The sequence below is a fragment of the Micrasema longulum genome, unplaced genomic scaffold, assembly GCF_059751315.1.
Source record: "Micrasema longulum isolate JH-2025_06_02 unplaced genomic scaffold, ASM5975131v1 h1tg000360l, whole genome shotgun sequence".
NCBI lineage: Eukaryota > Metazoa > Arthropoda > Insecta > Trichoptera > Brachycentridae > Micrasema > Micrasema longulum.
The window spans coordinates 116,496-133,256 of NW_028277562.1; the positions used below are offsets into that span (position 1 = coordinate 116,496).

The 16,761-nt window shown below is 31.2% G+C and overlaps 1 protein-coding gene across 1 annotated transcript in view; it reads left to right on the forward strand.

Annotated features, from left to right (window-relative positions):
- The window catches only part of LOC148282219 (alkaline phosphatase, tissue-nonspecific isozyme-like), a gene marked incomplete at its 5' end in the record, with an annotated part of 170,538 nt that overhangs the window by 81,829 nt on the left and 71,948 nt on the right, over nt 1-16,761 (forward strand). Inside the window, one exon of the mRNA XM_088225435.1 lies at nt 1,344-1,522. Coding sequence (XP_088081561.1) covers nt 1,344-1,522 — 179 coding nt within the window. The remainder of the gene's footprint in view (nt 1-1,343; nt 1,523-16,761) is intronic.

Consider the following 16,761-nt stretch of genomic DNA (forward strand, 5'->3'; position numbering starts at 1 on the left):
TCCTAATATCGATATTTGAAATTCTATCAAAGGCACAATAAAAATTGTCGATAAAAATTGATTTCCAATATTAATTTTGGTCTCATAACGATTTATCCTTTACATCATTTTTCATTTCCGAATATTATATATTATAAATAAATTGATACGTTTAAAAATACTGTAGACCTGAGTCTAACTAAACCATGCATGCATTTATGTTGTTTTCAATTCTCATTTTTACCTGTTGCTGGAATATTAACTTTTCTAGTAAATTGGATTAGAATATTTTGAAGCAAATATTTTTTTTAATCCAATGCACGAAAAAAATTACATGTTGTCGTTGAAATTTACTGGAGTTTACTTTTCAGTCAAATGGGCTGAAACAGTAAGCTTTTAACAGTTTAATGGAATGAAATATTATCTTTTTAAGTGAAATTTACATACTTGAATATATAAAAAAAATGGTTTTTTTACAAAGAATAGGACCGTTATATCTTTATATATTTGGATAATTAATAAAGCGCCATTTTTGTGAAAAATCATCTCAATGGGGCTTTACAATATCCCAACACGTCTTGCAGCTACATAGCGCATTGACGGTTGGGATTCAAGTTCCTCGTTCAAAATTATAATTTAATTCAGTAACAGATAACAGAAAAGACCCAGATTTCATCATGTCTTGTTGCTACAGATCGCATGGACGGTATGAAGCCTAGCCCCCATTTACATTATTTAAAATTAAATTTTGGTTTTTCTGATTATTTTTCAAAATTGTTTACAAATAAGATTTCGATTACAACAAATCCTGCAGCTACAGAGCGCAAAGACAACTGGAATTATAAACCGTATTTATTAACTCTTAAAAGACTGTGGTAAATAATCCCTTTGCGCGCGGTGATGTAACATCGTGTTACCACTAGTAAAAGACAGAATACTCAGACTAGTTCAGACATTAAAAAAAAAATTAAAAACATGGAGACATACTGTTTGATAATTGTTCTTCCATCATTTATGCGAATAAACATAGAATAAAGCCCTGTTTTAGTAAAATAATTTAAAATCACAAAGACTCTGCTCGTGTTACGCGCGTGCGTCCCCCATTTTTGTCATCAACCGACTGAAGACTGAATCTGTTTTAGACAACACCGGCCGTAGAATAGAGTCTCTGTCTTCCTTGTTTTGACTTCTATCTTCCTGCTCTCTATAAAAAACACACATTAGCAGAGTAGTAAGTTAGTCAAGTGTGCATAATAAAAAGTAAACAATAAAGAACTAAATGAATAAAGCACTGTTTTCACATATAATGTCCACTGTTCAGTAAAATGGACTGGAATATTCACAACCTTTTTTTTTTCTTCCAGGAAAATGGACTGGTATAGTAACAACTACCAGAATCACCCACGCTACTCCCGCAGCTTTATACGCTCATGCTGCTTCCAGATACTGGGAAGACGACAGCAAGATCCCTCCTGCCAGCAGGAAAACGTGCAAGGATATAGCCCTGCAGCTTGTGGATGGACATCCAGGAAAGAACATCAACGTAAGTTTATAATATTTAAATCGTTTTTGCAACGGAGAAAAAAAACATTTTTGAGAAGGAAATACAGGTAAACGTCGTTTTACGTCGGGGTTTCGTTCCGAGAGACACCGGCGTAAAAAAAGCTGCGTAAAATTAACACAAATATAATAGAAGATAAAAGGTTAGGTTCCGTGTCGAAATTCTAAGAACAATCTAACATGTTTATTCGCATATATATTTAAAATAAATTACAAGTGTATATAATAAATACACTTTAAATTCGTTTACAAAATAAATAATAATCTTTTGATATAAATAATTCTTTTTTTTTATAATAAATACTTGCTACCAATTTGTTTAAAATAATTTAAATTTTCACCCTTTTTTTAAAAAAGCATCCAATTTCATTTGCTTCTTAAACTACAAATATTTTTTTAATTTTAATAATAATAATTTAAAATCGGGTTGTGGTCCTGTGGCTAGTGTCTCGGACCCACGGACCAAAGGTCCGTGGTTCGAATCCCACTCTACCCCAACTCGATTCCATTTTCTAATAGTGAGTTTCTAACAACTCGTTAAAAATGGCCCTCAAAATTAAATATTTGGGTAAATCATAAGAACGCAAATATTTCTTTTTCTTTAAAAAAAAAAAAAATAAAACAAAAAATATAATCATACCTTTTTATTTTTCTTATCAACAAAACAAAAACTTACTTGAAAATAATATCACACACACAACAGGCTGCTTGTGTACACAGTAATAGAATAAAAAACGTGCAAAAGTGCATCTGCTATTAGAATCGCGGCGCCTACTGTCGTCTGGTGTCGGCCGAACCGGGGAATCCCACGCCGGTACCATTCGTCGTAGTTGTAAAAAGCAAGAACTTTGTTATTGTTCATAAAAATAAAGTCTTTTTATCATGTGAGTATATTACGAGTTACGATATTCGGACGAGAAACTATGTATGTGACAGAGAAAAGTAGGCAAAAACTAAAATGCACCCAACGATCCAAACAAAGATAGATGCTTGGGGTATGTATGTCTAGGAGACAGAATGAGAAATAAGACGCCGAACCAGAGACAAAGATTTAATGGATCGTACAGAAAAATTATAATGGCAGTAGGCAGGCACGAGACTAAATGATGACAGGTAGACACCCAGAATAAAAAAGTGGCGACCATGGCCAAACAAAAGAGGTGTTGCAAGGCCTCAAAGAAGATGGCACGACGACATTTTACTCTGTGGCCAGTAGAACATGGACGAAAAAAGCGATGCATTTTGTTTTCATACATAACTTCAAAAAATAAATTATAAAAAAATATGTCTTGATAACTGTGTAGTCAAAATTCGTGAAAATGTTTTATTTGAATTTAAACGGTCGCAATGTTCAAAATTTAACCAAATCATGACGTATAAGAACGTGGCCAATGCAATAAACCGTTTTTGCGTGAATTAAACATTATGATTTGAAAAATATATTGAATGCTACTAATTAGTTCATTTTTTTTTGTTTTACTTGATCGTATATTAAAGATTCTTATTAAGTTAAAGATATAAAAATTTGTGACATTTCCGTATTTTCATCGGAAATTAAACCTTCACTGTTAAAAAAACATTAAAAAAATTTATAACCATTTAATTTTCAACTATATTTTGAGTATGTCCAAATATTTGTAGACATCATACAGGTTTCAGCTCTTTTACTTCACAAAAGTCAACAGATGGAAGAGTTGAGGAAATTTGTAGGTATGTTTAAACATGAATGTTACACAGTGTGTAAAGTGGCCACTTAGACCAGCCAATAACAAGTCATAAGTTCGGTAAATGCTTATACTTCCATATTTCTAATGAGAAAATGTTTTCCTTCTGCATTTTAACAAATCTAGACCATTTTATTTTTGTTTTGGAATTATTGTTTTCCCCTAAAATACTTTTTTAAGTATTTATAGTATTGGTTCATTAAGAAAATACCTTGTTATTTTACTACTATCATTACTCTGTTTGTCTTTCCGTCAATTTCGAGAAAGTTTCTTGGGCGTACATGTGGATTTAACCAAATAAAATAAAATAACAAGACTAATTAGGAGACCTAATAAAAAATGAAGAGAACGGACACCGTACAAAGGTGACCGATATAGCAGAGATATTAAGTGTCAACAAAAGTTGTGTCCATCTTTTTTCCAAATTGTACAATAAGCACCAAAAGTAAAACAAATTAGCAAAGGTCGGGCATTAAAAATGTCTCTTAAATATACCGATGTCAAAATTGAATTTTCAAATTGAACTTAACACAGTAAAAACAGTTGCTATTAATAATAGTTACGATCCAAATATAAAAGATAATATTTTAAATAAAAAACAAATTATTCAAAATCAATGCCTGTTTTTAAACAACAGGAATTCAAATATTAATAAACGGTGGAGAATATTTTTATACATCAACAATTATTCAAATAAAATTTTAAAAGATTTACTGGATGACATTAAACCAGCATTTTACACAACCAATAATATAGGAAGTTTACTTAAAAACACTTAACAAAGAACTGATAAATCAGATCGATCAGGCATTTACAAGTTGATGTGCCATGACTGCAAGTCATTTTATACAGGAAAAACATCACGTATTTTTAAAACTCGAGTTAAAGAACATATGAGATGTCTTAAAAACAATATTTTTTCTGAGTTTGCTGACCATATCCAAACAAATAGTCACTCATTCAACTTTGAAGATGGCATCGAAATTCTACATACAAACAAAAAAGGATATGCATTTGATTTTTTTGAAATATTGGAGATTAGAAAGGCTGTAAATAAAATTTTTAATATGATTAATAATCAAATAAATCTTAGGAATAGTCCCATTTTATATATGTTCCCTCTCCCAAACCCCCTCTCTTCTCTACCCCCGTAACCACGCCCACTTGTTTTTCACTGTGAAAAATTTATATATGTTATGTGAGTTTGTAATAAACCCTGAAAAAGGCATAGTATTGCCGAAACAAGTTGGTTGTCAAATTATTAAAAATATAATTGGTAAATAAAAACAAAGTGATTTTATTTCAATTTAACATACTTAAATTTTTTTCTCTATGAGATATTGTGTTTGCTTTTAAGTTACATTTCTATGTTCCATTTGAACCAAGGTACGCGTATTGTTATCCCAACCATGTTTTTTTGTTGACATTACATCGTATTCACTGCACTTTGTGGTTACCTACCGTACTCGTATTATATGGGACTTGTTGCACATTATTCATTCAAGGTGTATCAATAAAATATAAAATAAAATGCTATTTTTCTCAGAATAAGGTTTTAAATTTACAATTTAAAAAATACAATTCTAACATTACTAGACTAAAATATTTTCAAAAAGGTATCAAAAGCAGGTATACACTCTTTTTTTTAGTAATCAAACTTCCTACCCTTTTTAATATAAATACAAGTCTTAAATTATTGTTTTTTTTTATACTAACGCACCCACACACATGTATCCTTTCATTTACACATACACACATGCACATACACACACATGCATATAAACGTCACACAAATACAATTACATAAACCGTTTTCTTATATATTCTTAGATTTACACTGGATTTTTTTTATTGGCTCTAGTATTGTTAATATATTTCTACCTTTTTTTATGTAATAGCTGTAAAAGTTTCTAATAAATTATTATTTTCTCTGATTACAAGCCTTTGAACTAGGATGTCAAGTAGACAATAGAAAGCATTTTCGACAGATCTTTTTGTTCAGCTAAAGCTGCGATCGATATTTGCGTAGTATATGGTGAAGATGCTTTAAATTATTGACAAGTTTATTTGTATTTTTTTTTGTTTCGTCCAATTGTTCTCTTTATTTGGATAAAAAACGGATAGAAAAATTTATTGAACAGGACACAACAAAAAGAAACAGTGTGAATTGGGTTGTGGTCCCGCGGATAGTGTCTCGGACTCACGGCTCAAGGTCCGTTTTTCGAATCCCATTCTACGCCAAACTTATTCCCATTTTTTAATATTGAATAATTAACTCGTTAAAAATGGCCCTCAAAATTAAATATTTTTGTGAATCATAAAAACGCAAAATTAAAAAAAAAAAAACAGTATTTTCAAATTACAACAGGGATGGAGAACATTTAAGAAAAGGGGATATGGAAGTCTAGATATTTGCGAGCCTTGTCATTGGCTAGTGGCTAAACTGAGTGAGTTTTATATCACCCGTCGATGGGAGGAGTGCTCTCCCGAAACTAAAGTTGTGTTCTTGTAAAATAATAAAATTGTGTAACACTGATAACAAAGTTTTATTTTTATAATAATTTAGCTCCAAATAACCTTCAAAAACCTAATCCTACACATCTTTTTCTCTCAAATAAATGGTTAATATATTTCTATTAGTGTACTCAATTTTATATCATTGTCAGAAATCCTGATGAACGAAATATTTCATTTAAAATTATCTAATATTCTTAAATATGAAATACCTATTTTTTATGCGTTAAAGTAAACTTGAATATAACAAACAATTTTGTTGTAATATTTGTGTTAGATGCTGAGACGGACGGGTTAAAAATACGAATTGTGGCTTTCTGCACTATTAAATCTTTTGTTTACAAACTTTCGTTTTAAATCGTGATTTAATGAAAAACTGTGAGGGGTTTTATCTTTAAAAAATGATGTTTTATACCTTTTCTACTTCAAGCGAGCACTCACGTTAAAACAGTTGTCTGCATGATTTATGATCCTAAAAACTTTCGTGAATTATTACGCAAATTTTTAGTAAAGCTTTTATTTACGAACCTCGAGTTTGCGAGGAAAATGCACTTGGTGTTACATGTCTAGCACATGCTTGTTTAAAAAATGAAATTAAACTCATGTTTTACGTAATCATAAGTAAATTGAGTCCTTTATTTATTTAAACACACAATACAGTACTTCAGCCGATTACGAAGTACAAAAATAAATTAATTAGTTAACAACAAAAACATGATAATTATAGATAAAAGCGCAATTAATTTATTTATTTGTGTTTAATATTATGCACTTAGTGCTATCTTTTATTTTTATTTATTAAGGTAAAACAACAATTGTTATATAAGAATACAAAATATAAAAAATAGTATATGCACCCAGTTAAAGTTTTTCTCGAATATAATGAGAGAACATGTTACACAGTAAAGAGAAAAATAATACATTATAAAAGACTTGAGAAAAAAAAGAGCCCTTGAGAAAGTTGAGGGATGGGGGATTCGAATCTCCCCCTTCAGTCCGGCTAGATTAAAAATGCATTTAGCCAACAAAGTGGGTAGGCACCGGATGCGGAGTATTGAAGCAACTGGGTAGGATAGGGTAGAAGTTTATGGAAGGGATGCTAGTCCGAGATATTAAGGATTGCCTCCATTTTCAATTTACATATTTTTTAATTAAATTATTACGATTATTTTTCGAAAGTTTAGTATGAGCAATATTCCTCGGAAGTTTTACGATGTGGCTCTGAAATAACGTGTTTAATAGTAATTTAATTTAATTGTAATTGTCTGACGGCCCATTGTACAAAATATTACGGGGTAAAAAAACCATAAATATTTTTTAAAAATTGAAGCATTTTGTGGTAACTATTAATCTTATTTTTATTGATTTATTCACAGAGATCACGCCACTCACCAGATAGCAAATGAACGCTCAAATTTAACTTGTTTTTCTGGTTCGCGGAATTTGGCGTTGCTATGCGTTATCTTTAGTTACTTTGCCAATGAACCCCAATACAAATTAATGAAATAACTTATCTTGTACTAGAATCCTTCCCACCTTAATGGTGGATATGGTGAGGTGGTCAGCGCATTTGCCTGCCTGTGAGGGGTCTCGGGTTTTATTCCTTACTTGTTTGACATGAAATATTTATTTAAAACGAGGCTCACACAGAGACATGCATATTTTATAGGCCCAAAAATGTTTAACTATTTTTTTTACTGTTAACATTTCCTAGACCTAGGGCTTTGCCCCCCGCAATTTTTCGCCCCGCATCCACGTCGAAATTTCCCACCACAATTGTTTTTTTTTCATTTTTTTTTCTAAATTTACATAAGTTTATATTTTTTTTGCTTCGTTTATTCAATTTCTTATGATTTTTCTATCTTGAATATTAAAACAGATAATTTATCCTTAAGATTTTGAAATTTTATTTTGATTAGGTCATTAGGTATTTATGATATGTTTTCAGATATATTCTCATTACATACCCTTTGACATGCGCCGTTCTTCAGGGCGATCTCAGTATTATCCTTGAACTGTTTTTATTGGCTATATTACACGGTTCGGAGAAAAGTAAACAAAAAATTAGCCCTAGATCTGAATGGAATTCAAAGCAAGACACATTTTGGGTAGATACGAGATATAAGACATTTTTACGAAAAAAAAATTAAGCAAGTACAGAAATCTGTAATCAATTTTAACTTTTTAAAACAAACAAACCATCACGGCGCCAAAATGTTCCCGTAAAATTATGCAGAAAGGATAGAACGCCATGTAATTTTATCTCTACATTTACACGTCTTATGCTCGTGACGAAAGTATTCTAATTTTTGACATGTCTTATCTTCAAGTATTTGTCGGGTTTGACCACGCCATGTCTTTCTTGGTCTTTCTTAATTTCTGCATCCACTCACACGAGAAATAGTATCATACATGGTCAATATAGTAGAGGCAATCGGTAAAAAAAATCAATTTAGGGAACAAAATGCCGAACACTCTATTGCCGACTAGTGTCAACAAGCCGGTTTCTCCTGAAGAGTTTTAAGTGGTTGCCTCTTCACATGAGCAAATGCTGAGAAGTTTCTGATTGGCCCATATTAGAGTATCTCCCCTGATGCCAACAGTTTAGATAAATTTATAGAAATTTCTTTGCAGAAAAATCGATTTTTGATATATATAACTTGTTTATTGAAAGCAAATAAAGCAACTCCCGCATAAAAAAAATAAAATTTTCATCCAATAACATTTGCATCATTAATATTTTTAGGCATTCTTTTGCTGTTCATTTGCTCCACATGTCCTAGCCAACACAGAACTGTTTTTTTTTATTTTGGTGCTTTCCTTCCCTTTTCAGAAGATCTGAAGCACTTGATGTGAGTGAAATTCATCAGGCTAAATTATTTTATAGGTGAAAAGTATTTTTTTAATTACACACATTGTCTAATAGAATAGGCTAGGCAATGCCTGAAAATACTTTATAACTAAATTTGGCAATAAATTTTATCCTTACAACTTCGTTACTTTAAATACTGATTTTCACATTATTAAAATAATACAATTTTGAATATTTAATCATTATTGATTATTTTAACTGGCTAATGATTAATCAAAGGCCCAGAATTTCACACTCCTTTATCAAAAAAATCTTAGTTTTTTGCAAATAATGTTTTTTTTAGTTTTAATGATGCAGAATTGCGTTTAGTTTTAGTATTTTTAGTAACATCTTATGCAAGAGACTTTGGTTTTGATTCCCGACAGAGAATATTTTATAATTCCTATACTGGCACGTGAAGCATGAACAAATTATCTTACCTTCTTGTAACAAAAAATTATCAAGCGCTTTGATTCGTGTACCAATGCAGTGTCCTGTGCATCACTTGGTGCAAAAAGGGAATTATGATGATGATGATAAAGTCTTTAAAGACTTTTTGGTGGGACACAGTTTCGTAAAACAGGTTTATTTTACCGATTTACATATTACATGAACTAATTCATCTATACCTTTTAACGGTCGTTAAAAGTTTTGTCTTAGTTTTCAGTTTTAGGAAGATATTTTTTCACTTCTTTTTTTAAAATTAAAGATCTATCATGTTATTAATGGTTTGCTGAAGATCATTGATAGCGTTAAAATGACGCAATTAAATGATCGCTCTCTGAAGTAAATTGTAATTCGGGGAACGATCATGGAACTCTAAGTTTTTAATCTATATAGTGTTCTTAGTGATGGAAACTATTTTTTTACATTTTGAATCAACAAAATGATTTAAAATCAATATGTAATCACTCAATTGTTTTACAGGCAGGACATCGCCGAATGAAATGAAACTCTTGTGAAACAGAAATTGTAACACGAGTCTAATTACGATACAAGACTTCATAAATCTGTCTCATTCATTTAATTGATGAAGTTATTTTCATATGATCTTCAAATGGACAAATTTACGTCAGATTTAAAAAGTAAATTGTGGAATTTAATACAGAAAATGTTTATCCTTACTATGCGAAGAATAATAACCTTAATAAAATGGATGCGAATATTTCAATAAATCTGTTTTATTTATTATATAAATAAAAGACGAGTGATACTTTAATCCACAAATTTGGAATATCCAGTGTCCAGTTTTATTGCTTTCGCGACATCTTTGAGACTGGTATCTTTATTAAGGAGTTCAATGTATTTATACAAAACAGAAGTAAGGATTGATAATAAAAAAATATATGAAAGTAAATTAAATAAAGTTATTTTTATCTTAAGGAACATTATCAATTTTTTTTTTCGGATTAACTAATGAGTTGATATAATGCTATTTTAATGAATTTAAGTATTTTATTTTATTTTTAGTGTTCCATCCTTCGTGAGTGTGATTTTTGTAAACTATGATTTCTGAAAAACAAAGGGTAAAAAGTCATTAGTAAAAATATATTACAATGGGTAAAGTGGATTAAATGGATTAAAGTATCACTAGTCTTTTATTTATATAATAAATTACAATGAACTTCCATCAAGAATTTTTACTTACAAACTTAAATCTGTTTTATTGTTTTAAAAAGAGCACGAAAATATAACTTATAATAAGGAAGACAGAGACGCTTTTCTGTGGCCGATGATTGTCTGAAAAAGATAAAACAAAATAATAAATTCATTCCATCAGTCTATTATTAGTAGTGAAAAGGAGTGCACACTAGTTATATGATCGGCTTATTTATGATACTTAATTTATTATGATATCTTCTTCAGCTTTATTCTCTATACTTCTGTATTAAGGCCTCTTCCAAACGTCTCCATTCCTTCCTTTCACCTGCTTTCATCTTCCATGTTTCACCTGCTATCGAGGCAATACCATTGACCCATTCTTAAATTTTAAATGATTTTTTTTATAAATTGCGGAAATTTTTTTTTTTAACTGTATGCCTTTTTTTTTTTTTTCTCGTGTCATAACTTCAGAATATTTAGTCTTTTGCTTAGTTACACGATGTTACATCACCGCGTGTAAAGGAATTTTATAGCACAGACTTTTAAGAGTTAAAATTTACTCATTTGTTTTGCCTCACGGATTATGCCATTCGGTACGATTCCCCTCAACAGTCTCTCCTGAAGATCATAAATTTTACCAAGATTAGACTGGAATTTGAGACTCCAAACACGCACTCCGTACGATATAAACTCAATGATCCAACGTATTCGTCTTTCCATATTAAGAAAGGTTTTTTTTTAATAAATGATCTTCTAAACAAAGTATTCACTTATTTACATGAAGACGTCACGCCGTTGGTAAAGGTAGCCAGAGAGACTTCGAAAATTTGATTATCCTGCCTTTTCTAGCTCTCAAATTGTTTTCAGATAACTTTTGTCACGTGAAAGTTAGTTTCATCTGAAAAACTTCCATGAAAATCGGTCTCCAAAATAAGGGTTTTCGAGGGCAAGGTTATACAAAAGTACTTACAAACTTTCCAATGGCCAATTCAAAGTTTCGAACAAGAAACCCTAAAGTAGACCTAATTATTTTGTCAATGTTTGAGATAACATGTTCTCTGGCAATTTATGATCCGTGTTTTCAAGAACATTATTGTTAATTTAATTATGTTAGAAACGCATTAGCTGCGCATGAACATGTTAAGAAGATGCGCTGCCTAACCTTTCTTCATACAAACTTTTTCCCGTATTTTCTTCTTGGAAAAAAGGACTAAAGCAGGGGTCGGTAGAAGTAGGTCTTTGCATTGACGTTTGCGGCTCTTCAGACATAAACTCCGATTTCATTTCATATCAATTAAAGTTGGATAATTGATATGGCGTCATTTTTGTGAAAATCTAATAAATAAATACTTTCTTGGTGACAAACCATTAAGTAGGGTTAACATTATTAAGGATCTCGGGGTTTATTTTGACACAAAATCAAATTTTAAACATCATATAGATTACATTACTCGTTAGTCGCTTAAGCTACTGGGGTTCCTTAAGAGAGTAACCAAACCCTTAAAAAAAACCGGAAACTGTTATATGTCTATATATGAGTTTGATTCGCAGTAATCTTGAGTACGCCTCATGCGTTCGGAGTCCGCAATATCAAAATCATATAAATTCAATAGAATCTGTTCAAAAAAAGTTCTTAAAGTACCTTTTGTATAGGTTTCAAATTTCTAACCCACGTTCAAATTCAAATTACGAGCAACTTTTAACTCTTTTTCATTTTAATCTTTTGATAAAACGCCGCGTTGTTTTCGATATAAAATTTCTGTATAAAATATTAAGCTACAGAGTAGATACTAACCTTCTAAATAAAATACAAATAAATGCGGGATTGGGAACACTCAGACATTGGGAAATATTTAAAGTGCCTTTGTTTTCAAATAATGCTACATACCACACACCTATGGCCCGCATGTGTCGGAAATATAATATATACTGTCGAAACAATATAATTGTCATTTTTCATGATACTCTCTCAGTTTTTGCGAATAATCTCTCAGGAATAAATCTTATTCAATAAGTACACAAGTATAACTTTTTTTTATTGCATTGTATCCTGTATAAAAAAAAATACTAAAAAATATGAATTACAACTTAATATTTTATTTTATTTTATTTTATTTTTTCAAGAATTAACGGTACAAGTACCTTTTACATTACATACATACATAAGTATTTACAGTGGAGTATATACAGTAACAACTTTTTCAATGCTTACTTAGAAAGAAAATAATTAAAATATTGATTCCACACTAAAATGTTTTACAAGTAATTGTTTATAAGCTGGAAATTTCAATAAAAATATGTCACCTAAATCCGCATGTTTATTACCCATTTAATATATAAATCTATTTTGTGTAATTCTATAATTGATGCATGTAAAATTGTATCGATTAATGCTTTCAAATTGTATGTTTTCTAGTCTTTGTTGAATTACCTAATAAAAAAAATAAAAACAAAAATATAAAAAAATATCTCAGCACGTCTCACAGCTACAGAGCGGATGGACGATTGAGATTCTTGTTCCTCGTTTCCAAATATGATTAATTTCAATTGTAACAGATGAAAGATATATTAAAACACGTCTTGCAGCTACAAAGCGCATGAGCGGTAAGTAATCTAGCCCTTATTTACATTTTGTTTTTATTTGACAATGAAGTTTATGTTCAAATCATACATAAAAATAAAATAAATTGAATTAAAATAGGTCATTTTTAAAATAGGAAATAGATTATAACAAGTCTTGCAGCTACTGAGCGTAAAGACTGCTGAAATTTTAGACACCATTTACAAAAAATTGAGTGTTTTATTGTTGATAGCATTTAGATGTTGAAGCAAGATAATGAATCGTCTTGCAGCTTCAAAGCGCATGGACGAGTGAAATTCTAGCAACTTAAAATTATTTAAATCAGAGACTTTGTTTCAATTTATGAAAGTATTGGATATTATTTTTATTTTTTTAAAGAGTCATTGACACTTTTCTGGTCATGTGGCTACAAGAGTAGATCCCAGCAAAATGCTCATACGAGGTTTTCCTGTTATTTGAATTATGTAATACCAAAAACACGCACGACTTTCGCTCAGAGAAATTTCTTTTTTGTGGCCCAAGAGTGTTTAATGTTTTGGGTGAACATATTTAGATATGCAAAACGAAAGCCATTTTCAGAAGAAGTGTACAAGCGTGGATTTTGTCTAAAAAAGAGAATGCAGGAGTCTGCTGTTCATATTTAGTACTATTACGCGTGTTGTCCAGATGTTTATTGAAGTTTATGTTTTAGTAATGTTTTTTATTTTTACTCTTCTTTATTCATGTATCCCCTTTCTATTTTGTTTTATCCCAACTCAACACGGGACTCTTGATCTCATAGAATTAGGGATAAGTATTTTTTTTATATTTTTATATTTTTTTATATTATTTATTATCTTAAAAAATATAATAACAATAACTTCAAAATGAAGTAAATGTTTAATTTCTCGGTCAAGCATCCCATCTGCAAACTCCTACCCCCCCCCCCCCCCCTACAAAAAAAAAGAGATAAAAACGTGTTTGACCAACGAACCGATACACACCAGACACGGACAAGGAAAGCGGCTGGGTAGGAGAGGGGTAGCTGTTTGTGGAGGGACTGTTAGTCCGAGAAAATTTCCTCTATTTTAAAGTAATAAAAAAACACATTAAAAATTAAGTTTTGGAAAAAAAAAATAGGATTTTATTTTAAAGCTTACTATGAGGAATGTTTTTTTAAAGTTTCGCAATCGGGCCCTGAAAAACCGTGAATATATTTTTCAAACCCGGAAGAAAAAGCCTTTTTACATTTTTTCAATATCAAATATAAAAGAAAGTCAATATCACATTTTTTGCACATCCGTCGTTGTTTTCTAGTCCCGACGATATGTATTTACATTTTTTACATTTTTTTTTTTTTTTTTGCACCACAACAGGCCAGGAGGCCTAATTACAGTTGTGAATTACATCACAGAGCACCCAGGCTTGAGAAAAATCACATTTTAATTTTCGCGTTCTCACCGGGAATCGAACCCGGAACCTTCCGTGCGTGAGTCAAGCGTCTTGACCACTACACCACGGAGGCCGCCTATATGCGGCTTTCTGGCACCTTTGTTATCCTGTTTCCTTGACAATTTGGTTCTTTTTATTTGACAAACTGCCGAGTCTTGTTACCCACTAAAGATGGTATTATGTTCCATATTTGGCGTGTTCCTATCATGTATTTTCTTTTGTTGATAAATAGTATTTTACAAGAACTTAGACCATCCAAAAACCCTTAAAAGCACCTGGTTTAATCTGCCGTCTTCGGATGAACGGTAAACAAACATGATAACAAATTACAACAGACACAGAGAAGATTTTAAAGAATGGAATATGAAAGTCTAGGGCTTATGACCTGTCATTGGCTGTCTAAAAACATTTGGACAAACCCAAAATATTATAGTAAAACCAACTGGTCTATGAAGAAGTTTTAAAAATTGGAAAAATTTTTTCAGGCGTTGCTAAGTATGTAAAACGATTCGATCAGATGAATCTCTTTACAACAGTGAATGATTTCGGCTTACTAAAATCAACAAATGGAAGGATTGAAGATATATCATTGGCGGCCTCCGTGGTGTAGTGGTCAAGACGCTTGACTCACGCACGGAAGGTTCCGGGTTCGATTCCCGGTGAGAAAACAAAAATTAAAAAATGTGTTTTTTCTCAAGCCTGGTTGTTCTGTAATATAATTCACCACTGTAATTAGGCCTCCTGGCCTGTTGTGGTGCAAAAAAAACGAAAAAAAACGAAATGAAAAAAATCAATATTCAAACATAGGCAAAACGGTGAATTTTTTGGCCACTTAAACCACTAATGACGAGTCATAGTCTACAAAAAGTCCTTCCAGTCTTGTGTCTACAAAAAATTGGACAAACTCACATATTGTAATAAAACCAATTGGTCCAAGAAGAAGTTTAGAAAATTGGAAAATTGTTTTCGGGCGTTGCCTAGTATGTGAAATAATTTAGTCAAATGAATATCTTCACAACAATGAAGGTTTTAGCTCTTTAACTACACTAAAATCAACAAATTAAAGAATTTGAGAAATATTGATGTTCAAACATAGTAAAATGGTGAATGTTACACAGTGTGTAAAGTGGCCACTTAAACCAGCCATTGACAGGTCATAAGCCCTGTAGATCACTAGACTTCCATATTCCCTTCTTTAAGGTATTCTCCATCCCTGTTGTAATTTGTTTATGTTAATATTAAATTAATATAAAACAACTTTGTTTTAAACTACTTATTTTTTCTACCGACCGGTTTCAAAGCTCTTAATCAAGGCATAATTAACTAATTAATTCTATCCTATTTTATTTTAACAGTGATTACTTAATATTACGTCGACACATATGGAACTAATAACTCAAGCTCTTTTGACTTCATCACAACCATCATTCCCTTCTCGCACACAATGGTGCAAAGGACACTGCATTGGTACACCAATCACAGCGTATCTTGATCATTTTTGTTACATGAAGGTAAGATGATCACTCTTACGCTTCGGGTACCAGTCCAGGGACTATGAAATATTCTTGTGTGAAAACACAACTCCTAATCGGTAGTCAGATGGCAGAAAGGACTATCTGTATTTTTTTCTATGTTTTTGTTTTCAAAAAATTTAATTAATATTTCAGTATATACACGCAGCAAAAAAACAAAAAAATCAACGTCATTTAGAATGATAATTTATTATTGAAAAGCAACACTAAAATATTTTAGTTTATGGATTAAAGTCTTGAAATCGAGACGTATTTCAGCTCTCCTGAACATTTTTGAAAATTAAAGATGGTCCCTTCTGCCATCTGACTGCCGAAATAAGCATTCCTATCAACCATGTTGGGAATCGAACCCGAAGAAATCTTGCATGGCAGGCAAACGCTCTGACCATTACACCACGAGAACGACGATAGTAATTTATTTTTACTCATAAGCTCTATAATATTTAATCCACTCCTTTGTAATTTTAACGATCATATTCATTTTACTTCACACATCCCATCTTTACAAGAACAACATGACAAAAAAAATACTTTTTAGCTCCATATGTGTCGATGTAATATTTTGTCATCACTGTTAAAATACATTTGAATGGAACTCATTAGTTAAGTATACCTCTACATTAATGACGTTAGTTTACATTTTTACTTTTACAAAAATACTTATTTATTATTTTTCGCAATAAATCAGTTGCTAAGAACAGGCAAGGCCCGTGTGGGATCAAATAAATCCGTACAAATATTTTGCAATACCACAACTCTTTGTCTGACCTATTTTCGCCATAACATAATAACAAACTACTTTGTAAACTTGTGTACATGTTTGTGATTATGGAATAAATAAATAAATTAGGCTTTGATAAGAAAGCTTGCGTAGCTTCGAAACCAGTAGTTAATAAAATCGTCGGAATCGTAGAACAACAGCGGATGTGCGATAAATGCGGCATTGATTTTATTTAACATTTCGTATGAAGCTTTTTCTTCCAAGTT